At 44.9% G+C, this 23,012-nt stretch overlaps 4 protein-coding genes across 20 annotated transcripts in view; 1 reads left to right on the forward strand and 3 right to left on the reverse strand.

The window, feature by feature from the left end:
* LOC135367277 (serine/threonine-protein kinase OSR1-like) overlaps positions 1 to 9,023 on the forward strand; it is a 39,907-nt gene extending 30,884 nt beyond the window's left edge. For all 6 annotated transcript variants that reach the window (XM_064600470.1, XM_064600469.1, XM_064600467.1 and 3 more), the window contains exons 2-17: positions 1,124 to 1,380; positions 3,683 to 3,795; positions 4,264 to 4,514; positions 5,026 to 5,081; positions 5,333 to 5,442; positions 5,653 to 5,754; positions 5,821 to 5,954; positions 6,046 to 6,094; positions 6,442 to 6,507; positions 6,632 to 6,739; positions 6,804 to 6,992; positions 7,564 to 7,673; positions 7,739 to 7,791; positions 7,880 to 7,948; positions 8,018 to 8,079; positions 8,608 to 9,023. In XM_064600470.1, coding sequence (XP_064456540.1) covers positions 1,124 to 1,380; positions 3,683 to 3,795; positions 4,264 to 4,514; positions 5,026 to 5,081; positions 5,333 to 5,442; positions 5,653 to 5,754; positions 5,821 to 5,954; positions 6,046 to 6,094; positions 6,442 to 6,507; positions 6,632 to 6,739; positions 6,804 to 6,992; positions 7,564 to 7,673; positions 7,739 to 7,791; positions 7,880 to 7,948; positions 8,018 to 8,079; positions 8,608 to 8,685 — 1,807 coding nt within the window. In that variant the 3' untranslated portion in view covers positions 8,686 to 9,023. The remainder of the gene's footprint in view (positions 1 to 1,123; positions 1,381 to 3,682; positions 3,796 to 4,263; positions 4,515 to 5,025; positions 5,082 to 5,332; positions 5,443 to 5,652; positions 5,755 to 5,820; positions 5,955 to 6,045; positions 6,095 to 6,441; positions 6,508 to 6,631; positions 6,740 to 6,803; positions 6,993 to 7,563; positions 7,674 to 7,738; positions 7,792 to 7,879; positions 7,949 to 8,017; positions 8,080 to 8,607) is intronic.
* Positions 1 to 14,780, reverse strand: part of LOC135367279 (F-box/LRR-repeat protein 4-like) — a 77,356-nt gene extending 62,576 nt beyond the window's left edge. For 9 of the 11 annotated variants that reach the window (XR_010414416.1, XR_010414414.1, XR_010414417.1 and 6 more), the window contains exons 1-15: positions 14,511 to 14,779; positions 14,335 to 14,434; positions 14,140 to 14,245; positions 13,980 to 14,072; positions 13,745 to 13,919; positions 13,601 to 13,671; positions 13,004 to 13,073; positions 12,525 to 12,634; positions 12,323 to 12,432; positions 11,527 to 11,662; positions 11,362 to 11,454; positions 10,974 to 11,081; positions 10,769 to 10,849; positions 9,649 to 9,753; positions 9,392 to 9,575 (exon numbers count right to left, since the gene is read on the reverse strand). Coding sequence is in view for 4 of the 11 variants with exons in the window: in XM_064600474.1 (XP_064456544.1) it covers positions 9,413 to 9,575; positions 9,649 to 9,753; positions 10,769 to 10,849; positions 10,974 to 11,081; positions 11,362 to 11,454; positions 11,527 to 11,662; positions 12,323 to 12,432; positions 12,525 to 12,634; positions 13,004 to 13,073; positions 13,601 to 13,671; positions 13,745 to 13,919; positions 13,980 to 14,072; positions 14,140 to 14,245; positions 14,335 to 14,434; positions 14,511 to 14,678 (1,689 nt within the window). In the remaining 7 variants the exon portion in view is untranslated. Of the gene's footprint in view, positions 1 to 782; positions 886 to 9,391; positions 9,576 to 9,648; positions 9,754 to 10,768; positions 10,850 to 10,973; positions 11,082 to 11,361; positions 11,455 to 11,526; positions 11,663 to 12,322; positions 12,433 to 12,524; positions 12,635 to 13,003; positions 13,074 to 13,600; positions 13,672 to 13,744; positions 13,920 to 13,979; positions 14,073 to 14,139; positions 14,246 to 14,334; positions 14,435 to 14,510 lie in introns of those variants that run through there. The other 2 variants (XM_064600476.1, XM_064600473.1) reach the window with 2 other exon arrangements.
* A 318-nt stretch (positions 14,781 to 15,098) lies between these two features.
* LOC135367282 (ADP-ribosylation factor 1) lies at positions 15,099 to 18,227 on the reverse strand. The gene is made up of 5 exons (XM_064600478.1): positions 18,120 to 18,227; positions 17,339 to 17,518; positions 16,723 to 16,833; positions 15,970 to 16,094; positions 15,099 to 15,877 (listed from the first exon to the last, which is right to left on the reverse strand). Exons 2-5 carry the CDS (start codon positions 17,484 to 17,486, stop codon positions 15,716 to 15,718), a joined length of 546 nt encoding a protein of 181 aa, XP_064456548.1. The 5' UTR covers positions 17,487 to 17,518; positions 18,120 to 18,227; the 3' UTR covers positions 15,099 to 15,715.
* A 1,304-nt stretch (positions 18,228 to 19,531) lies between these two features.
* Positions 19,532 to 23,012, reverse strand: part of LOC135367283 (transformation/transcription domain-associated protein-like) — a 39,254-nt gene continuing 35,773 nt past the window's right edge. For both annotated transcript variants that reach the window (XM_064600480.1, XM_064600479.1), the window contains exons 63-71: positions 22,511 to 22,818; positions 22,338 to 22,427; positions 22,159 to 22,252; positions 21,926 to 22,033; positions 21,229 to 21,669; positions 21,013 to 21,154; positions 20,606 to 20,802; positions 20,213 to 20,321; positions 19,532 to 19,939 (exon numbers count right to left, since the gene is read on the reverse strand). In XM_064600480.1, the coding sequence (XP_064456550.1) occupies positions 19,830 to 19,939; positions 20,213 to 20,321; positions 20,606 to 20,802; positions 21,013 to 21,154; positions 21,229 to 21,669; positions 21,926 to 22,033; positions 22,159 to 22,252; positions 22,338 to 22,427; positions 22,511 to 22,818 (1,599 nt within the window). In that variant the 3' untranslated portion in view covers positions 19,532 to 19,829. The remainder of the gene's footprint in view (positions 19,940 to 20,212; positions 20,322 to 20,605; positions 20,803 to 21,012; positions 21,155 to 21,228; positions 21,670 to 21,925; positions 22,034 to 22,158; positions 22,253 to 22,337; positions 22,428 to 22,510; positions 22,819 to 23,012) is intronic.

Below are 23,012 nucleotides of genomic sequence, written 5' to 3' on the forward strand. Positions count from 1 at the left end.
TACGACTTAAGCCCTGGGGGATTTGTGCGTCCTGGGCCGACTTCTAAGGGAGCTGTGCCGACATACGTCTGAAAGCAGTGTGAGGGAAAACCCAGGAAAAACACCAGACAGCACAGCCGGCACCGGAACACAGAAGGGCCCGCGCAAAGAAGGGCAAACAAAGTGCACGACAGGTGCTGCCCTCGTGCAAAGTATACTAGACCGCAATCGAATAGACCTCTCCCTGTTTGTAAACAAACGACGTCATAATGTTCGACAGCGCCACCTATTTGGTAGAGTTGAACTATGCTCGAAGCTAGGGGCGAACAAGGTCGCGCCCGAAAGCCGCGGTCTTGAGGGGATTACGATGGTCCCTGAAAGGGACGCGACCTTCGGTCCTACTTTTCTTTCAACAGGAGGCAGAGAACAAGTGCACATTGGTGGAACTCAGCCCTCCCCCTTCTGATTTGTTTCGGTTTCAGTCTGTCTACCATCGTCGTGATGACGTTTCTTGGGTTGACGTTTATAGAAAGGCGTAAGCCCCAGATCGTTTGTCACAGACGTCTGCACTATATCGAGACTTTTTAAGCGGCTGTTGTCTGGCTTGGTATGTCTCGGGTTGCTGTGTGTGTTCCGGTTTTATGGTGTTATTATATGTTTCCGGTGTTATTACTATAACAAAAGTTCTTTAAAAAAATGTTCATCACCTGTTCTCTGAGCGAGAGCAGCACTTCTCTCAAACGGTTATATTTGTTCTTGACCTTTTCACTCCATGGTCGTGGTGAAATGCCAGGCAGATCATGGACAGACTATACATAATTTTATTTCAGTCAAGCAGGTACTTGCATATTCTTCGTTGCTGTAGAGCGTTCTTCGAAAACCAGACTAACGCACGGCGCAGAAGTCCTGAAATTGATGAATTGTACTGTCGGTTACTATGGATACGCGTGAGAAGCATTAAACGTGACAAGGTGGCTGCAAACGAATTACACTGTAACTGAAAATAATAATAAAATATAAATCTCCCATTATTGAGTATTAACGTAGCAGACGACGAGCAGTATAGACACATTTGCTCTGCGTCGTCTGCTGCAGACGACGCCTGCTTTGCATGAAACCCATTCGTTATCCATCCTTGTTTCAGGAAAGGCTCGTCACGTGTAGCAGAGAAAGCTGGCATACCGGTTCAAGGTTCTCCAGGGGTGTACCGCCGACTCAGCGCGGCGAATACAGCCACTGCCACTGCGCCATCCAATAACTATGTTAAAAACGTTCGCCCGAATCCCGCTAGGCGGTGCAGCATCGTTCCCGATCTCCTCGCTGTCAAGATGGCGGAGACTGGATGCACATCAAGTACATGGCCCAACATAAAAGAAGAGTACGAACTTGGAGAAGTCATAGGTAGGTGATGACTTTCACGTAGATCGACTCTGTTAACCTCAGGCGTGTCGTACGCTCCGTGGTATCAGTACTGCTGCATTCCTTCGCATTGCGCAAGCGAGCGTGTGTGTTCCGCCGGCGTACAAGCTGCGGCGATGATTCAATCGTTCACAATTTTCATTGTGCGAGCAACACGCGGAGTGACAGAACATTCCATTTTTTATACAGCCTATTCGAATCGTGTCCTCCCGCGGGAGAAAGGTGACTGAGCGTTACCGTGAAAGTTGCGACATTGCCGCTTGTTTTAAATTCTGCGAAATGCATGTTCTTTGCGCAGTGCACACTTTAGATTCGAGAGAATGGACACATTCATAAAAAGTTGACGGTGACCGGCAATTTACGACGGCTTAGGATACGACAACAGCTGGTGAGAACTGCCTGCGGAAGTTAAACATGAGCTGGGGCGTAGATCTCTTCCGTCAACTACCGATGTACGCAATTATTAGCGCATAATATAGCGCACGATTCGTGACCGAAGCTTCCCCCGATACAGGATACAGAAGGGTTTACGCGTCACTCTATTAATGTGGATAAACGAGCAGTATCGAATGACAAAGGACCGAGAAAGAAGAAAAAAAAAGGGGGGAAGGCAGAAAGGTGGCGAGATTTTCTAAACTATTTTTGGAGATGTAGATGCACTCAGCCTCCCCGGCTTCCCCTGCTCAATGATGCGTTCAGGGCACATGCGGAGATTCCGATGTTTTCTGACTATCCTCTGTTCACCGACAGCACATGTGTCTGATACGTTTTGCGGCGATACTGTCAAGGTGGACGAAAATAACGCTGCGTAATGCACGACATGCGGGATAGCTGAACACCTGCATGTAACATGTTAACAGTGCGCGACGACGTTTGTTTGACGAATGCCATCACGTGCAGACGTTGAAGTACTGCACGGTGCACTCGGTAGCATTGTAGAGTAGTGGTCTTAAATACAGTGTTGTCGGGAGATAAGCTATTTTTAAACCTCTTTGAAGGTGAGTCGCATGGAGCCGATGTTTGTGCCTGAATGGAGTGTTTACATTCGGTGCTTGTTTCTACCAGGGTTGTCTACTTATTTATAGTCAGTAATTATTTCTGAGGGAACTGTTTCGTAGTCCATTTTCCATTTCAGTCGTTTTTTTTTCTTTCTTTCTTTGCGAAACTTTGTAAAAGTCGTTTCACTGTGTAACTCGTGCGAATTAAAGCATTCAAATATTGGTACACGTTGTGGAAATAACATGAACAGCTCTTATACCATCCTCGTTGATTGGAAGGTTACGAAGCTTATGCTAGACATGTCAGGATATTTGTTATATAGCGTGATATATGATGCCTGCGTGACATGTACTGACGTCAAGATTCTTGAGAGTTTATCAGGCGTGTTATCTCTTTGTGGTTGATTGTGTTCACATGCCACGAATATGCAACACATTTGTCAGTCGGACATGTGGTACCTTTGTCTGTATATCACGCCATTACAGGAGAAACCCTACTTCATGTAGATAAATGTTGCTTTGAAGGTATGTGTTCGAGGCACTACAGAAAAGAGGGGGGTAACGCTACTGTAACGCTACTTGGAACATTGCATTTTTGCAAACTGCAAAATATGTCACATAATTGAGCTTGAAAGAGAGGAACGATGTAATGTTGCAGCATTTATAATGGTAACTAAAATTACTGGTTTGCAAAGTTAAGTCAATGGGTTTTTCATGCTTTTGGCAACATAGGACATTAGTGTTGCAAACAAATAAATGCGTGCATCTGCGTACATTTCTATGCATGCTTTCGATCTACACTAAATATTACTAAACCAAAGAACAATCAATCAACTAAATTGACAGTTTTAATATATGACACTGGCCTGGTTTGCCAGTTGGTAACGTGTCTGCCTACAGTGACAGCAATGTGTCTCCCAAGATTGCCGGTTCGAACCCGGTCAAACTTTAAATATGGGGTGCAGCATGTCGAGGCTGCAGACAAGCTTAGTCCGGTGTCCATTCGCTCTAGTACACCTCCTGATCATAGTTATCTCACAACATTAAGCCACAAACTATCATTTATTACTATATAATAATAATAATAATAAATTATCAGTTATTACTATATATAATACTACTAATAACAAATTATCAGTTATTACTATAGATACACAAACCAACTAAATATCAGTAAGCAACAAACAAACAGCAGCAAAAAACCACGCACAACAAGCACAGAGAGAGGTTCCAAGCTGGTGCTTGCGGATTTACACATTCTTCAACGTGCAATCCCAAATGTGCAGGTGTTGGAGCAACAGCCACTGTACACACAGCGTATTGCAAGCCGAGGAAAGAGAAATGCGCCATCAAGCGCATCAACCTCGAGAAATGGAACACCAGCATGGAGGAGCTCCTGGTAATGGTCTTCATGTTTATAGGGTATTGCATGAAGTCCTAGTTTACTGTTTGCTTGGTATCCATTAAGAGTGGTTACCTTTAATGCGGTTACTGTTGTTACAGTTGATAATGAAGTCATGTTACACCGAAGTCACTAACTACGTGTGTGGTGTATGACTTAGCTGACTAACAGATGTACCTTAAAGTGCAACTCAGTCATTAATGTGAGTTACAATATTACTATAACTAACTAAAACTGTATTTTACTGGCCACTATCAAACTCAAACACACACACACACACACACAAAAATTAGGGGTGCAGTTTTCTGTTATTGCGTCTGAGTAATTCGGAATTGCGATTATGATCTAATTTCTATTTTGCATTACAAGCAAGCATTCACATGAGTTTACAAGTGAACTCTACACATTGACACGTTGTTTGTCTGTGCAATTTTTTTCTTTCTTTTCCCCCCCTCCGTCTCCCAGAAAGAAATCCAGGCGATGAGCGCGTGCAACCATGAGAATGTCGTAACGTATCACACGTCGTTTGTGGTACGGGAAGAGCTGTGGCTCGTCATAAAGCTCCTCTCCGGTGGCTCCCTCCTCGACATCATCAAGCACAAGATGAAAACCGAGGACTGTAAGCATGGTGTCTTCGACGAGGCAACAATTGCCACCGTCCTCAAAGAAGTGCTCAAGGGACTCGAGTACTTTCACAACAATGGGCAGATTCACAGGCAAGTAGCATGTCGATGTTAGCACTGATTATGTACTCACATAACTTTGAATTTTAGGGCTAACCTATTTTTTTACCCCCTCGAACTTTTTATGTATTTGAAACAAGTTCTGCAAAAAGAAAAAAAAAAGAGCAGCAGTTTCTCTTGCTTGCAGTATAAGCAGTGGAAAGAGAGTGCAGCATGTTTGTTAGTTTATTATTGGGTTCATTATTAGGTTTATTAATTAGGTTATTTATATGTCCAGGTTAGTCTGAGTGTGCTGTTGGCAGTTTCCCGCATGCGACTGGGATGGGACCATTTTTTCTGCCTTTGCCGTCCGGACCATTTCTTCCGGGGCCATTTTTTTCCTACACCCATTTGGCACGCTATTGAACTTGTGTAAAATTAAGATGCTTAGAGGCATTATGGAAACTGATGTATGTGTGGGAGGGGGGGGGATCAGTGACTGGCATTTGCTAAAGGAGTGCTTGCTACTAGTGGTTAATGAAGGTTCCTTCCCCCCTTTTTTTAGGGATATTAAAGCTGGTAATATACTCCTTGGGGAAGATGGTGCAGTACAAATTGCTGGTAAGGTAAAGGGTAGAGATATCCTTAGTGCAAAAGCCATTCTGCAACAGGCGTGTGTCCAGGCAGTTTGCTACTCCTTACCAATGTATATTAGCATACTTTGCATCTAATAAGTGCTTTAGTCCAAAAAGGTCGTGGGAGGGTAAGATAGAACATCTTGGACACACGTCTGTTCAAGATATGATGGTTTGACAAACGCACAGGAACCAGGTGTTGACGTAGCCGCCTAAGGATATCTTTTGTATGAACAGACTTTGGTGTGAGTTCCTGGCTTGCCACCGGTGGCGACCTATCCAGACAGAAGTCCAGGCATACATTCGTGGGCACGCCATGTTGGATGGCGCCAGAGGTCATGGAACAGGTATGGTACCACATACCTCGGCCATATTTGACTCGAATGCATAAAAACGATTTTATTTTATTTTTATTATTTATAATTATTATTTATTTAGATATTTTTTATATATTATATATATTTATTTTTTATATATTTGTTATTTTTATTATATTATTTATTTTTATTATATTATTACTTTTGCTGAGACAATGGACACTGTCGTTTTGCCTTCAGGTAACAGGGTATGACTTCAAGGCTGACATTTGGAGCTTCGGAATCACTGCGATTGAGCTTGTGACCGGGACAGCTCCGTATCATAAGTACCCACCCATGAAGGTGCATAAACATGCTTCCGTAATGTTTGTTGGGTACTCATGTGAGCGTTTGCCAAAATTTGCGCAGGTGCTCATGCTGACCTTGCAAAACGACCCTCCTACGTTAGAAACTGTCAGTGAAGACAAGGAACAGTACAAAAACTACGGAAAGTCTATACGAAAAATGATAATGGAGTGCCTGCAGAAGGATCCTTCTAAACGGTAAGCGCAGCTGAACACTGGATATAGGGAGTGGTGGTGTGTACTTCACACTGTTACACACCACTAACACGGAAAGGTTTCTGAATTCCAGGCCAACAGCGACGGAACTTCTCAAACACCAGTTTTTCAAAAAATCGAAGGTATGTGAGGGGGATGCCCTTTCATTGCTTTCATCAAAGCAGTATACACAGCATGCGTGGTAACGTAGTTCTGCGTGTTAGGGAATTTAAGTTGTCAGGAAATAATCTACAAAAAGGATACGATCAAGGAAGCTGTGGAGTTGGAGTTCTGCAATGCCATGTTTTTAGAACTGTTATCATTCCTACCTATCAAAACTCCCTATTACTGATCAGTACCTGATCGATATCTGATGTGTACGACTTATGTGCATTACCTACACACTTTGTTCTTCTGTTGTGTGACATGTCTGAGTTTTACGTTCACTAAAACTGAAGCCTTCAGTTGATATAGTGTGCACGTGTTTCAGGACAAGAGATACCTTATGCAAACGTTGCTCACGTGTGCTCCATCTATAGAAGCTAGGGCGCAAAAGGTAAGGAGCGATTTGTGGTGGAAGGAGTAGGCATAGGTTCCTCAATCTGTTACGTAAGCTGCCATCTTAATTTATATATCCATTTAGAATTATTGTGGCATAATAAATCCACTTTGGTGCGCAGCTGAAAAACTGTAAAAGGGTTCCTGGGGCAAGTGGTCGGCTCCATAGGACAGAAACAGGAGACTGGGTATGGTCTGACGGAGAGGACGACGATTCTTCAGACGAACGGGTAAGTGGGATCGGGATAGTGACACCGTGGTTCCCGACTAACTGCTCAGTGTAATTTCGGGCAGGACTTAGCGGCCAGAGAAGAAGCCATTCAAAAGGCCAACCAGTCAACAAGTTCCTCGGACAGCGCCATCGAAAATCCATCTGCACCCGCGGACCACGATGCCAGTACAACTTCGGGCACCTCTTCGGGTTCCGGTACCGGTACCGGTGGCTCCGGTACAGCGGGATCTGGCAGCGTCCTCTCACAACAGGTATGGATTCAAAACATTCCCGTTCTACACTGTTAGATCCTGCGAGGGTTGGTTTCCGAAAACATTATTGTTTCGGTTTCCGTTAACTGAAAACTGGGCGTTTCGTTTCCGTTTCTCATCCGGAACTCGTACTGTCTGGTTTTGGATTTTTCACGTCGGATATTCTAGTTACATAATCGATGCAAAAGGACAGCCACACCAAACACAAACACTAAAGACTTTAATGCAATGTTTGTCACGAATCTTATACACTGCAAGTAGATGCCTCTCTAGGTTGCGGAAATATATGCATTTAAGTATCAACAGTCTCCGCTCGTGCGCAAAAATAACGCGTCATTCAAAACTTTTGCGTCCATCTTGCGGCGCAGTGGGCTCATATTTGAAAGAAAGTCCCGAAAATAAACGAATGAATGATGACTGGAAGAATAGTGCGGATATATATATAATTTTCATATTAACGCGAAAACACTGAGGGAAACGTCCTGCGAATTTCGTTTCCATGTTCGTTTCTCGTTTCTGTCAGCCAACCCTGGATTCTGCCCTTTTAAAAGTGAAACACAATATCTTTCAGCCCCCTCCAGCAACGGAACCAGCTCCTAGTGAGACACCACAAGCGCACCAGCAACAGGCAAACACAACTCCAGCTCCCTCCGAAACCCTCAACTTGGTGCTGCGGATAAGGTACTTCAAGGGTCTTACATTGTACGAGCAATGACATAAAAAATTGCTGCATTTTATTTCCGCAGGAACCACCGGAAAGAACTGAACGACATACGGTTCGAGTTCACTCGTGATAGAGGTTGGTTATATAGCTGTTCCTTGCATTGTTTTGCACCGAAAGAACACAGTGTGACTTAAATTGAATATGGTTAATTCGCTGGAAACAGATACTGCAGACGGCATTGCGTCGGAGCTAGTAGGGGCTGGACTGGTGGATGGCAAAGATGTTGTAGTCGGTATGTTTTGTAGGGACTACTAAATCCGTACATTTTTTTTTTTATACTAAGGTTCGATTGTCTTTGCAGTTGCTGCGAACCTACAAAAGCTGATAGACAGTCCTGCTGCAAAAACTACGACATTTGGGCTGGTACGTGTTCTTTTCCAGCATGTATGAGGGTTTACGTTATCGGCTCACGTTGCCAACACTAACTTTCTTGCCTTTGATTTGACATGTCCTGTGTAGGACATTCATGGAGTGGCTGTCCTTGTGGACCCATAATTTGTTAGTTGGTTGCATATAAGGAACAGACCTCTCTGCCCCTGGGGTTGTGACTGGTGGTCTAGGAAATTAACTTCATCCAAAATTTTACTTTGAGAAACTACTATGTTTCAATCTCTAAAAACTGATACCTGTGAGCCTCAGTACCTAGGATGTGCAAAGGTGAAAGTGCCTCCCTAGCAGACGACACCCCTGAGTGCATGCAAGCCTAGACACTGTGATTGTCCGAGCTCTCAGGTGCTGCTACAGCTGCGGCACACAATTTATTGCCATTTTATCACGCACGTGGAACTCTGCAGCTAACGTAACTGCAGCAAATGTGTCGTTGATTAGGGCAACAGCTCTGTAGCAAAAAAAAGAGCAACTTCACAATTATTCTCATTTTTTCCGTTTCAGAAAGGCACCGACATTTCGCCCGACGTTCCAGACGACAAGGCACTAATCGGTTTTGCTCAACTTTCAATCGTGGATTAAACGAGGAAAGGTTGCAAGTTGGCAAAACCAGTGTCTGTAAAGGACTGTGAAAGGGAATGATGGATGTCCTCTTTCTTGTAAAGTTGTAAAGAATTCGCCGAGTTACGTGTTGTAGGGATATTTCACGCGAGGCCGCTACGTTAATTGCTGTACAAGTAGCTGCAGGCGGTGCTGTGTGATGCCTTAAGACTACACCTACTTAGTGGAGTGCCATCTGCACGGTGCATACTGTCAAGACTACAAACAGCTATGCACAAAGCATTTAAACTGCACAAGGGTTGTATGTAATTAACTTATTCAGAAGGACTTTCAGAAATAAAGCTGCACCTGGTCTCCACTGTCCTGTTGTCTGTGCCTCATGTGGTAGTGTTATCTTGTGAGAAGAGAAATCACAGTCTTAGATTCAAGTCTGTCTTTGACCCACTTAACCTCAGTGGTGCAAGCTGGGGGTTAAAAAACGGGCTTTACTGGTTATAACCCACATTCCAAGAAAAATTATCTTTCACTGCGTGCCCCAGTCATTGTGTGCTTCGGTACTTCATCCTTGTGTAACAAACTTTTTAAATTGCCCACAGTGCATCATAGTGAGGTTTCACCACAGATGAAGTTAAGCACTCTTAAGTAATAACAATGTAGCATACATACAATAGTAAAATACCATACGAAGGCGAGCAATTTCACGTGCATAAGAGTGAAGAGAACTTACGGCCATATGAGGACCCACAGTTCATAGTCTCCGAATCTCAATCTGTAAATGACTGTCGTGCGATACGCTCTGCTTGATATGGACAGCCGGAAACAGATCTCTCCAACCCTCAACTGATGAGACGCTAATTCTACAGCAGAACGAAACGTCCAGGAGGACGAGGTGCTTGCACTTGCTCAATACCCTGCAATGGAGTACTCTCCTCAGTACCCTGCGTATGTGAAACCCGACTGTCGAACGAGTAAAAGATGGCGTACCACTGAACGCCGACTGCCGTTGCCTCAGTTGACCCCAAGATGTCGAGCTGTTCGAGGTTGCGACAGTAACTTGCGATTGCGTTCAAGTCTGCATCGCACACTGTCCTGAAAGTGATGGGGATGCTTCCTTCAGTTTGAGGCGCACTTGTTAACGTTCGCTTCAGGAGATAGTTGGCTGCGCCGTCCTAAAATTGTTTTCTTCGCTTTTCTTTTCTTTTGAGCGCTCTAAGGAAGTAGTATGATTGGCGCCAGCACGCGGAACATGCTAGCAAACGACTAAGCCATTATTTTCATTCCCAGGGATCTGGAAAACTGCAGCAAGCTTGTCGAATTTGTTGATTGCAATCAATTCCCAGATTGCTACTCTAGGGAATGACACCATTTTGTCCCAAATACAGCGGGCGGGCAGGTCGAGAGAAGCGATTTTGTTGCATCTCCCATAGACTCGCATGTATTGAAAATTTGATAAACTTTAATGGGCAAAAATCAGTGGATCACGTCACGGATTCAAAAATGTCTCATTCCCTAGATAAGCTCGAGGAGAGCACGCCTGTACTTGTTTCGTGTAGAAATTTAGCGAGGTTTACAGGAACCCTGCGAACGAAAATTCCCCACGGATTTTTTTAAGAAAGTGAATCCAACTTAAATGTTTGCAAAGTGCTGTGTGTCTATAATTTTTCCACCACAGATGTGTTTGTTTCACAGAGTCATTTGAAAACATTGACTTGGCACATATTTTGATGTCAAGTAGTCGTGTCGACGTAACGCGTCATTTCCGCATAACTGACGAATAGACCCACTTCACTGCGTGACGTCATACTGATGTGGCGGCGCTGCTGTCCTGTTTGGTGGGCAAAAATTGCACGATCGAGTCACTGAGTGCTTTTTTGGTCATTATTAAAGGCATGCCTCAAAGTGGTGTAGCTATTGGACGTGCTACACAGTACACAGAGGCCAAATACGCCACACACACGATGCAGCTTCCTATTCCTTTTTGCTCACTAGCAACATCTGCTCTATGCACTCTCTTGTGAAGCAGGTCCATGGTGTCCTTATTAGAGGTATGGGCCTCTTTAAAACGGAGGTTTAACATCATATGCATATTTCTTATCACACCCACCTGATAGATGTGAGATACAGCCTGCGCAAGTTCGGGCAATCTTGTACCAACTCCTGGATGCATGTGGACTCGATACTTGAGCTAAATGTCAAGATAAAAGAACAACGCAGATGCTTAAAATATATTCAAAGGTCTCATTAAGTCAGTACAATTTCCGATATGCTTCCTACCTTCTGCAAAAAAACTTAGCTGGGAAGGAACTTACCACCACCCAAAGTCCAAATCAACCAGCCCAGTACAAGACCTGGAAAGTGCATTCACCCCTTCAGCTGACAGTGTTCTTGCACGAAAAAAATCCAGGCTTTTGATATTTCTGGAACAAGTAGGTGCCCTTCACTGCTCTCTCACTCATGATCATATACTGCAGGTTTTCCCGCCGATTTTAATCCAAGCGCCATCGAAATTAATCCATGTGCCATGCAAACTTTATGGGGCATGGATTAATTTAGCTGGCACTTGGATTAAAATCGCCGGGAAAATCTGTAGTTGTCTCGCGACATATAAAACCCCAAATCATCGATTACTGAGAAACATTCAAGAACAGACTGTGCCATGAAGCTTGTAGAGAAACAGAACTGAAATAAGACACCTACCTCAGGTACGTTCCAATCTCGAGGGCTATGTCATCATAGTTATTTACGCCCGCGCAACTTCCCAGGCACAAGTATTCGAGCAGGGAACAGCTCCTGGAAGACGGAGCACACAAGGAGTTTGAGACACGTGTCGTGTCGCGTTACTGGTCGAGGGCTTTGGCTCACCTAATAATTGAAATCAAGGCAAACATTTCTATCTGCGTCCTGTACAAATCGAGGCGGACCAGCTTTGACAAGCGGGATATCTGTAGAAACCCCAGCCTGTTCAACAGCGGGTGGATACAGCTTCTAAGCTCAAGATCTGAAAGCGTTCAGAGACCAAAATAAAGTGCCGTTGCAAATAATTTCCTACGGCACAGTCATGTTCCTCATTTCAGCAAGGGAACTCCGGTATGTAATCGGATAAATACTTAAAATCCTGGTAGTTTCCAGCCCAAGGGGAAAAAAAAAGGAAAAAGAAAAAAAGTGGTATTATGTTCACGTGCCAAAAATAAAGTAGTAGAATGAGCTAGAGAAGGTTGTGCTGATTTAACGCAGAAAATTCAGGTGGCATGCTCTCGAGCTTTAAAATCCTTAAAAAAAACTGTGCTGGGTAACAAACAAAAAAGACAGCACAAACCAACTCAAACAACACACTCTTCTTTTTTGGTTGTTTCCCGGCACAGGTTTTTAAAAATCGATTTTAAAGTATGAACCACCGAACAGCCCAATTTTTAACCCTTTTCGAAATGCTGTCGAGACTGTACGAAATAGGTTGCATTGAGTTCTGGTAGGAAAAGCCAGATGGTATTTAGTCTGCACAGCAGAATACAGAAAAGAAAAGAAGAATTTGGCATAGGTTGCATCAAGTTCAGGTGGAAAAGCAGGTGGTATTGAGTGCAGGTGGTTAAAAGACAAGATAGTACATAAGCAAGACCCTGAATTTCTTGCTTCTCTAATTTCAAGAAGAATAGGGCTTCACCTTCAATGTTAGGGCACTCATTGGCAATTGTTTTGAGGCATTCATAGTCCACAAATGGGCAGCACGACAGGCACAAACAGCGTAGGTGCGCTCCAGTGGCTTCAACAAACCTAGAACAGTACAGATGACACAGTCAAGACCAATTGATGACTCACACCTGGTCACTATATCCAAACTGGAGACATTAGACAAAGAAAAATACCTCACAAAGGCATCTGACGTCAGAGTACCATGTGCCCCACACCAGGACAAATTTAACTTCTGTAAAGAACAGCATCTGCCCCGGAGACACTTCAAGGCAGCATCTGTCACCTGCATGTCAACGTAAGTAACGAAAACAATAATAAGACGTAAAAGGAACACTTAACTGGAGCTCTGCAATCATATTTGGATATCAGATTAAGAGTTCGACATGATTCGTATGAAACCAACATATTCATATGAGCAGATATAAAAAAAAAAGCTTTCTCTGGTATTTAACTGCCCTTGGTATGTTTGCGGCTTTTGAGGCTTCAAATCCGATGCATGTCCCACAAGAGGGCATGAACCCAACCTCGGGTGAACTGACCTGACCTTTTAGGACAAGCACCAGAGCAAACAGCTTTTTGCAAGGAACGAGCATTGCAGCCATACTGAGCACTTCCACAAGTTCCACTTTGATTGACTGATTAATGATCTTACCTTCTCCCAATAAGGCTGCAGGTCCAGCACTCGGTAAAACACCTGGTCGTAACATACTTTTTTGAAAAGTCTATGGGAGAGACACAAACATGTAAATAATTCGTACGACTGTGCACAACGCATCAGTAAAGTCATCTGGCTCTACAGACACAAAAAGAGATAAGTACGATCTGATATGAAGATGTCCCGCAACGAAAACGGTACGGCACATTGAAGAATTGTGATTTGTCACGAGCTCCTGCGTGACAGCCAATCGTGACGTTTATTTGTAATCCCTGCCTACTGAAACGATTTTCACGTGCGGTCGCACGACATTTGAAGCGCATCAACTAAAAAAAAGAAGAAGAATAAAGAAAAGAAAGCGATAATAAACTGTAGGTTCAGTTGAGCATCAGACCCCGGGTTAGGAAATGTTTGTTTTGCCGCATGACATTAATGCAGTAATACTGCCAGTTACAGCTTGCATGTGCAGTTTCATCTCTTAAATTTTACACCTGCGCAAAGGGTTCATGTGTGTCGTCTGCATGTATGCGCCATCAGAACCGTAATACTATCCTCGATGCTCCCCAGGAACAAGTACGTAGATGGTACACTTACGTGCAACACCTTGAAAGTGTCAAAATCGACTGCAAGTCTAGTCGGCTGAAGATGGAAACCAGAAGCTCGTGCTAAAATTTGGAGTTGGACATTAAAATTATGCCGCTTAAGAACACTAAAAACAGCTGAAGTATAGCAAATTACCGGCAACAAATGAAATCCGGATGTACATGTCACACTCTTGCTCGAGCCGTTATCGTGGTGCCTGCTAGCTTTGGACGCAGACCGAAACGCAAGTCTTGGCACCCCTCCGAGAGACACGGCATCTAACTGCGAGTAGTAATCGAGGTGAGCATGGTAGAACTCCAGTCGAATGGCCCTGGGAAATGATAAGGAATAATGATGGACCTTCCCTTTAATAGAAGGCCGCGTTCCTTACTTTGTTTGAAAGCACGCATTTTTCAGTGCAGGAGTGAAAAGCGCAGGCGCGATCGGATGTTTCCCGGGCTTTCCAGTCCAGATTTCTTTCCATCTATTAGAAGAACGGATATGGTGTGTGAGCGACAGACTAAATAGAGGGAACCCGTCAAATAACGAACCTCTCCACGACTGCATCAAACGCGAGGATCCGCACTATGCTGCCTGGGTTGTAGGTCTCGAAGATCTTCAGTTCTACCGGTTGAACTGCACGCTCGAACTGTACCTCTGAAAATATAAAAACAGTGCTATAGTCGCACGCCGACGAAATATTTTCTCAGTCCTTCTTGCAGCAGGTGGTGCCAAAATCTGCGTACCAAGAAAATCCTGGCTTCTGACATGTCTATGCTCGGGCAGAGGACCAGAAAAAGTGGTGTGCGCTATTGACAGGTCCAAGCACCACGGTCCGTATGAGCGCTGGAATAGACGCAACCCAGCACGGCCATTTGTATTTGTTTCCGCAATGTATTTATTGTATATTCAATCAACTCACTGTCGAGAAGGTTTCGGCGTAGTCGCCACAGTCTGGATACACGGATGGGGGACCGATGACATTGACGGCCGCGTACGACATGCTATTGTCGCTGCCATATTGTGAGCTGAAGCTTCCCACCTCGCATACATCTTGATATAAAATGTACGCATTACTGTGAGAACTCATGTCTCAATAGACAACATCGTACACGCAAAAGCGCAAACATTTTTAACTGGCACCGCTGGCACGATCACATGCTCATCCTCCAGTACCAGCTGTACACAAGCTTCGACATTACGTGGTGTATGTCGCCGTAGATATAGAGGGCGCTAGCTTTTAGGGTGTTTTCGTGCTTTTTTATCTTTTCTTTTCAAAGTCGACGTGAGAAATGCCTCACGAAGTATTCGTGGTTTTCCGAGTTGGTCACTTGAGAACTCCTCAAACCCAACAAGATGATTCCAACGCGCATGAATGTAGAAGTAAGGCAGTTCCACTGCTGTCCGACGACTTTGACTGCCGCTATCTCGGCTGTTTATGGGGCCATCCTCATTTTTGAGACGTGTCATTGGACACCGCGCACCACTGGCAGCTGACAAAGGACACAAATCCTAAACATTATCAATTTATTTTCAGTGAAAATTACAAAGATACGCAAGAAAGATGACCTATCAAAGAGCACTGAATGAAGCAGACGTAACTTAGGGCTGATGGAAAGACCTTTTATACTGCAATAAAATTATGTATACGGCACCACTGCCCTCCGCACACACGTACACAAATTGGGCCCAAACTTCTTTCCAATGTTATGTACAAACTCAGAAGCACGCACACACACCAAAAGAACCCACCCACGAGACCATCCTCACAGAAATGCAGCTAAGCCTTCTTTGTCTTTTTAATCCGAAATTCGCCGGGGGTACACTCTTGCCGTGCGTAATGCGCAACTTCTATTTTTTTTTTTAAACACTCGTCCTTTCGCCTCCTATCCCCCCCCTTCTCGTAGGAGGCTGCGCACTAAGTCGGAGAAAACAAAAAAATTAAGACTAAAAAAAAAGAGGAAGGAGTCCATTGTCATTGTTCACTTTCACAGGGGGAGGCGAGGAAGGGGCGAAAAAGGGGGGCCGGAGGAGGCGGACCAGAAAGACCAGGGGTGTGGGAGAGAAAGGAAGGTAGAAGGAAGTCTCTTTTGGTGGTGCAGCAGCAGCAGGAGCATTTCCCCCTCCCTACTTCTGGTTCTTGAGCTGGTTCGAGAGCCAGTCTAACCCCTCGTAGAGGCCGTCCCCGCTGGTGGCACACGTGGCTTGAATGTACCAGTTGCGGTTGCGCAGCGAATGCAAGCCCAGCTTGTCCGTGATTTCTGCGGCATTCATTGCATTTGGCAAGTCCTGCGGGTAGAAAGTTTCCAGACGTTAGGTTCAAAGGCCGGAACACCTCACACCACGTTTGTCAGCGGACCCACAGAAGGCCAGTCACTCACCTGTTTGTTGGCGAAGATGAGCAACACCGCATCTCTAAGCTCGTCTTCCGCCAACATCCTCATCAGCTCTTCCCTGGCTTCACCGATACGCTCCCTGTCGTTGCTGTCGACTACAAATATTAAACCTGCGACAACGAGAAGTGTGTCATGTTAACGGTGCAGTTCGCAACCGTAAAAACTAAGTGTTTTCAGCTGTTTTGCAATAATATTGCATAATACACCGAGGTACATATAACACAATATATGATACAACGTGGTACAAATAAAATATTCTACGTGACAATCAGCAAGGTATCACTTGGAGATAGAATCTTTACAGCAATTATGGCAACATACTAACTTGTACTATGGGCCTGCACTAATGCACAGGTATGTAGGCAATTTTTTAGCAATACTTCTGTGGAAAATGCATTGTTTGCAACATGCAAGGCAGGAACACTGCTGCAAAGGTGTCAAATTTGTACAGACCGTAGAAAAGCATTGAAATTTGTGTAAGGAAGATTTCTATGACTCAAACTGAAAACAATTCCCATTTGCTTAAAGAAGAAAGTAAATTTAATTTCATTTTATTACCCTCAAGCGCAATTGCATTACAGAGGGGAGTGAGACAAAAGAATACACAAAACTATACATATCGAAGAAATTTGCACGATTTTCCCACAAAAGGACATCAGTAAAAAGACAGGCTAGAAATTAAAACAGAAAAACTCCGCTTGGAAAATTGTGCATTGGAGAGGTGAATGGAAATGTTACCTTGAGTGTTCTGGAAGTAATGACGCCACAGAGGTCGAATCTTATCCTGACCGCCAACGTCCCATACTGTGAAGCTAATGTTTTTGTACTCAACGGTTTCCACATTGAATCCTGAAAAACAATAATTATGTTTACTTACGGCAATCAACCGTCATACCACACTGGATAGCATTTGATTCATAGCAAACACTCCGCACTGAGGTACAATTATGAGCAACAATCCAAAGAGAGGAGAGCATTAAAAGCAGCAGACGACACTTGAGCTTATCCGTGTCGTGTCATCTGCTGTTTTCTATGCTTTCCCCTTTTTGGAATAAGCGAGGAACTGATGCAAATAAACCTCAACCATGTTGGAAACAACTGAAAGGCAACCAGTTTACAAAACAAAGTTTGGAAGCCAGAACACCTGCATGAAGTGAACCACTTGCGCCTACCGCCCTATCGTTCAAAAGTCAGCTGTCCCACTTTACTCTCGGCTCTGCAAAGCGAATCGTCAGGAAGAAGCTCCACTTTGATTGCCATCTGCACGGTATCACGTACCGAGGGCCTCGCCCGTAACACATCCAAGACCAAAATCTCGGCGAACACAACTGGCGACTCCAAATCCATTACTCACCGATGGTTGGAATGGTCGTGACAATTTCGCCCAGCTTGAGTTTATAGAGAATTGTCGTCTTGCCAGCGGCGTCGAGCCCAACCATGAGAATCCTCATCTCTTTCTTGCCGAAAAGGCCTTTGAACAGGTTGGCGAATATGTTTCCCATTTTCGAAGGCGGATGATGTACACTCGTACCGCCTGCAATCAAAGAAAACGTGCTTGGAAATGTGAGCAGTCTATCACGTAGTACACCACGGATTACAAAACATACTGACGCCCCAGCTACTTAGGCTTAGGAGCGGGGTGTCAACGATAACTCACGACGTAATGAAGAAAATGAAATTCACTCTGCTCAACTCCCACAGCAGCGCGGAGATAATGTTTCGCCGCACCCTTTTGTAATAAAACGAATAACCTACAGAACAACGCGGGTGATGAAAAACCTCGAGCACAGGGGACCAGGCGCACGCTCAAATGTCAGCCAAACGGGCAGTTAAGTACACAACGCGTAGTTATTTTACGGAACGGGATTTCTTGATCCAAGGATGCACGTTCGTCGGAGGACAGTGGCAAAAATTTCGGCAATTATTAAGCATCCACTGCTAATATGGCGCTAAAAGGCCATGTTCCATTGAGCAGTTTGTCTGTTCCAAGACGTATTTCTGACGTTGACAACAACCAAGACAAAATAAATGGCAAATATAACGTCGTGCGTACATAAAATCATGCAAAAATCGGCTAGAACGAACACGTAAGTGTAAAAAGCTTAAATTACGAAGTGAATAGAGAGCACACGTACCGGCAGCACAGGCGACAAAATATGGCGGTGCGAGAACTCAGAACTGAAGAAAAAGCCACGTCACAAGCGTGACGTCGCGACCTAATGATTTTCGTCGTTTTTTTGAACTCACGCGCTATTTCACGCTACGTAAAAACAACTAAATAAATAAATATTACGCTGTTCACGAAAAAACGCGAGCTCGATTTCGAAACGTAGTGACCAATATTTGTGTGTGCGTTAGCTGCACGGTGGGGAAATCCAAACCTAATTTAACTAAATATATGCAACAAGGGAGTTGTTTCATCTACTCGAGGCTTCACCGACATCTTCGAAGTTGAGATAAATTGCCGCACGCATGAGCATGATGTAATTTTTGCGAGCATTTCGGTATACCGAACGGCGCATATCACTTGTTTCGGGCGCGCATGTTTAAAACGATGACCACGCTAGAATACTTATACAACATTAATGGTTGCACGTGGTGCGCATGCGCAGGTCGTATAGAATACAGTTATACGCAGAATTACAGTAACATTCTTTCGAATTTCTGGTACCCTTGTCATGTTATGGCAAGGCCGCAAGGGTACCATTATAGTGAAGCGATTTTTCCTATCCTGTGACCCGCACCCGCTTTATACAATGATTCGCTATAGCGATTGTTTTTGCTGAAGTTGAAAAATGCACCAAAATTTTGACAGTAACTGCAAGGTAGTGGCATTGCAATGTTACGAATTCCACGCTCATTCTGTGGGGCACACACCCCTTGAAAGCATATGGCTTATTGAACTCGGGCCATACATCAGCCTTTGTCACATCAGTCTCCTCGACACTCTATACTACTACAGGTTTTCCCGGCGATTTTAATCCAAGTGCCAGCTAAATTAATCCATGCCCCATAAAGTTTGCATGGCACGTGGATTAATTTAGCTGGCACTTGGATTAAAACTAACTAGTTCTCAGGAGGGCACCAATAAATGCAAAACAACCATTAGCTTCATTGAAACAGGTGACAGAAGATTATTGATAATATTTTTTTAGGCACATACATATAGTTTAATTTAGTCGCATACCCTCGAAACGAAGTTCTGCATTTTTTTTTGCCTTGAACACCACATCAGTGACTGCATCAGTGTGTACAGTGGCATTGCCAGAGGGTTAGGGGGATCAACCCTCTCCCCTGAACTTTACCTATGGTAGTGCATTTGAGGAACGGAAAACTGGGTGAAATTTTCCTCATGTAAAAATATTTTTCTTGCTATTGATTGGTTACATTCGCTAGTGATTGACAGACAGATTCATGGAGCAGTCTAGTGGACAATGCAAGCTTTTTTTACCCTTGATAGTCCAGCAATACAGATTCCCATCTGACACAAAGAAGAAAACAATTCTACATGTCCTATATGCTACAAGACAGACAATGAACCACAGGGTTAATGAGTACCCAGTATTTAATGAGGTGACCCAAAATATTTTTACAATCAAACTGCAAAATACATTCTGCTTCCAAAAACAACAACATGGCGATGGTTTAATTATGTTGATGGATGTATGAAAGACTGATCCATGCAATCCATAATACAAAATGAATAAAAACATCCCTTTGCACTTCAATGGGAAATGTTCGGTGAAGTTGGGTCTCATGAGAGAAGAGAGGAAAGAAGGAGCAAAATTCATTGTCTGTACAAATGTTTTGTGAAAAGGGTGAACAAAAGGGTGAATGATTCAAATTCAGAGCCAGGGCTGCCAGGCTGGGTCCATGCGGCACAGGTTGTCATGGCTGTTGGCTGCAGCAACCAGGGTGCTGGCCTTGCTGTCTGCGCCCTCAAAGGTGGCCAGTGCTGCAAGTTTGGAAATAGATCACGCTTCAGTAAATAGTATGGTTCCATTAATTGCGCTGTAATGAACCCATACTTTCGTACATCGGGCAGTGAGGCACCTGTACCCGCAGTTCCATTCTATGCTTGCCCCCAGAATCCCACGGATTTGTAAATCCCACTTCGCGGAAATGCTAATTTTCCACCACAAAGCTGAGGAATTTATATGTGCCGTTTGCCAAACACTATCGTCTCGCTAAACTGAATCAGGACGTGGAAGATCATATGAACCCTTACTTTGTAGCCTCGTTGTAATTGCATTGACAGCCTTGGAGACCATGTTGATCAGCAGCTCTCCATCCATGTCATGCGGCACCCCGCCAGGAGCTGTCGTGTCATCCTGTTTCTGAAAGGAAGGCATTACATTCAATTACCAACCAATAGTGTTGCTCCGAGTAACGCGTAACCCTCCATTGGACCGTGGGACACCGGTGTCCCACTTGTACAAGGGTGGAAAACAAGCACCACGAGGTATCTCTAGCAGCCAGTTCTTTTTCCCTCAATACTCAGGTGTGCAACACAATGTGTGCACTGTGAATGACACCTATTTCTGGAAGGACGTGATCTCCTTTCCGGAAATTGCAACCACCCTCATTGCTGTGTTTTACGAGGTTGTCAACTGGTCCTCACCTTCTTGTGCCAGGCGATCATTTCGTCCCTGAGAACGGCCCTCAGGAGGGCCTGCACCTTGAAGTTGGGGTGGGCCAGGCAGCGGGCCGTAGCAATCATCGCAGCAGTCATGGGACCCGCCACGCCAACGGGTGTGATGAATTCGGACAGGTTGGGAGTCAGCCGGAATGGCACGGGACGATTGGCATCCAGTTCGCCTGAAAATATACATGGCAAATGATAACATACGATTAGAACCTTCTTCTGTTTTGTGGTTAAATGCGGTAGAACTACTTTTTAACCCCCATCCCACACCCAAGTGCTAGTCCTTGTCTCGTCTTTCCCTCATGTTCATTCAACTGCATTATCCCGTGCATTCCAGTGGTTTGTCTAATATGGCACAATGCTGATGTGCGAGCAATAGGCACCTGTGACATCGTCCACGTCAAACTTGAAGTAAGACAGGTTCATCAGTCCAGAGTCCTGATGGAGGTACATCATGTCAGGATTCAGCCGAGTCAGGTGCATTACAAACTCTGCAAGGCCAGCCAGGGACAGCTGCAGCGTCAACTGCGGTGACAAAGTCGCGGGTGGTTACCATAGAAACGCACTTTTGAAAATGACGAAAAAAAATCTTGCCGCACCTGCTTCCTGAAGGTCCAGTAGTCCGTAGGGCACAGGAACGTGCTCTGCGCCCAGTCGCGCAGGAGCGTCCGAGGCACCGCAGACCCCTGCACGTCCCGCAGGATGTCCCGCAGCACCTGGTGGCTGGCCTGAGCGCCTCGCGCCTGCACCGCAGCCAGACGCTCGTAGTACCGGCCCAAGGGAGCGTCGGGTTCGACTCCACGCTTGAGGCACCGCTGCTTGTAGATGTCCAGGAGGGAAATGGATGCAGGATTGTCTTCGACGAGGCGCATCTGCGGAGAGACTGCCACCACGCGGGGCACTGCAAAGTGCAGGCAACGGCGTGCAGTTTCCTTCTGCTTGTCCAGGTAGTGGTTCAGCATCCGCAGCAACTGCAGGACGCGTTCTTCGCGGCGAGCGTCACTCAGGCAGGCGTCATTCACCACGAGGTACGGGTAGATCTGAGAGGGGGGTACAGGTTCAGTTTTCGATCGCAAGGTCATCGTAGAGCGAAAACAATCAAAGATTTATTCACTAAAATTTACAGCAATTATTACTCGCGGCAAACAAGACTCGCAATGTGCTTTGCGAGACCAGAAAAATTTTTGAATGATTTTTTTTTAGTTCGCAGGCGTTTTGAAATGAGCTAGTGCTTATGCGTGAACAAATAAATAAACGAATGAACGAGACAAGAGAAAAGTAGAATGTTCTACATACCTTTCCGTTCTGTCCCCTGATGTAGAGCCTCCTTGCAGCTGTGTTGTGCTTCTGCACTATTTCAACTCGAGGCATGAACCGCGCTATTCGGACGTAGTAATGATTGTTCTAGATTGAAAAATAAGAGCCATGCAGCAAGTTTTATCCAGTGTATGCTTCAGATGTCAGTGGTTGCATTCTTAATAATAAATAAGCCACTACACTTTCTCGAACTAAGGACAAGTTTTGCGCACCTTTGGGAGCAGAAACTCCCCGGGAAGGGCAACGTCTGCCGTCTGCTGCGAAAAGTTGCTCAGGAAGCGGCACTTCTCTTCGATGAGCAGTGACCTTCGGAGGGAGCAAGTAGCATTTGTTTCTCTCTGTACCACGATAATGGTCTCTGGTAGAAACATTTAAGTTATCGCCGACTCACTTTGGCAAGAGCTTCGTTTTTGCTTCGAGAATCTTGATCCACTTCTTCAGTTTGTTTATCAAGTTGTGCAGCTTCATTGCTCCAGGAACGCTGCGTGGACACGTTTTGACACCGTACAGCAAAAACAGGACAAGCAAGGGAACCAGGACAGCAGACCTGGTCGTACACCTCACCTGAAGTCAAAATCCGTAGTGAACTGTCCCTTCATCTTCTGGAAGACTGGGTCCTGAGCGGTGGCCTGAGCACGGCGAGCGAGAGACTCTGAAGCCGCGCTGGAGAAGGTGGTGGCCACACCCGATACGTTCTCGATGCCCACCCCGAAGGTGGACACCAGCTTCTTGAGGAAGTTCAGCGTGTGCGGAGTGACCGTAGCCTCCGCGACTGCGCCGCGGTTTTCGAACGCCACGGCGTAACACTTGGCCAGGCCTTGCCGCAGCTGCCTCAAGACTTCTTCGTACCAGTTTTCCCGGAACCACACCATCTGCACGTACGTACTGGACGTCACTAAGGTCTTTCTTGTAATGAGTCCAGAATCACAAGCTTGAGACATGGAGCATCAGCGTCAGTTTACAGCTTAGTGCAGTAACAAGAGTTGCTTCAGGTGATTTATTCTGTACTCATGCTGTTAAAATTACACTCTCCAGACAACTGCACTTGGGAAACCACTCACTGCAT

This window comes from Ornithodoros turicata, chromosome 8 (assembly GCF_037126465.1).
Source record: "Ornithodoros turicata isolate Travis chromosome 8, ASM3712646v1, whole genome shotgun sequence".
NCBI lineage: Eukaryota > Metazoa > Arthropoda > Arachnida > Ixodida > Argasidae > Ornithodoros > Ornithodoros turicata.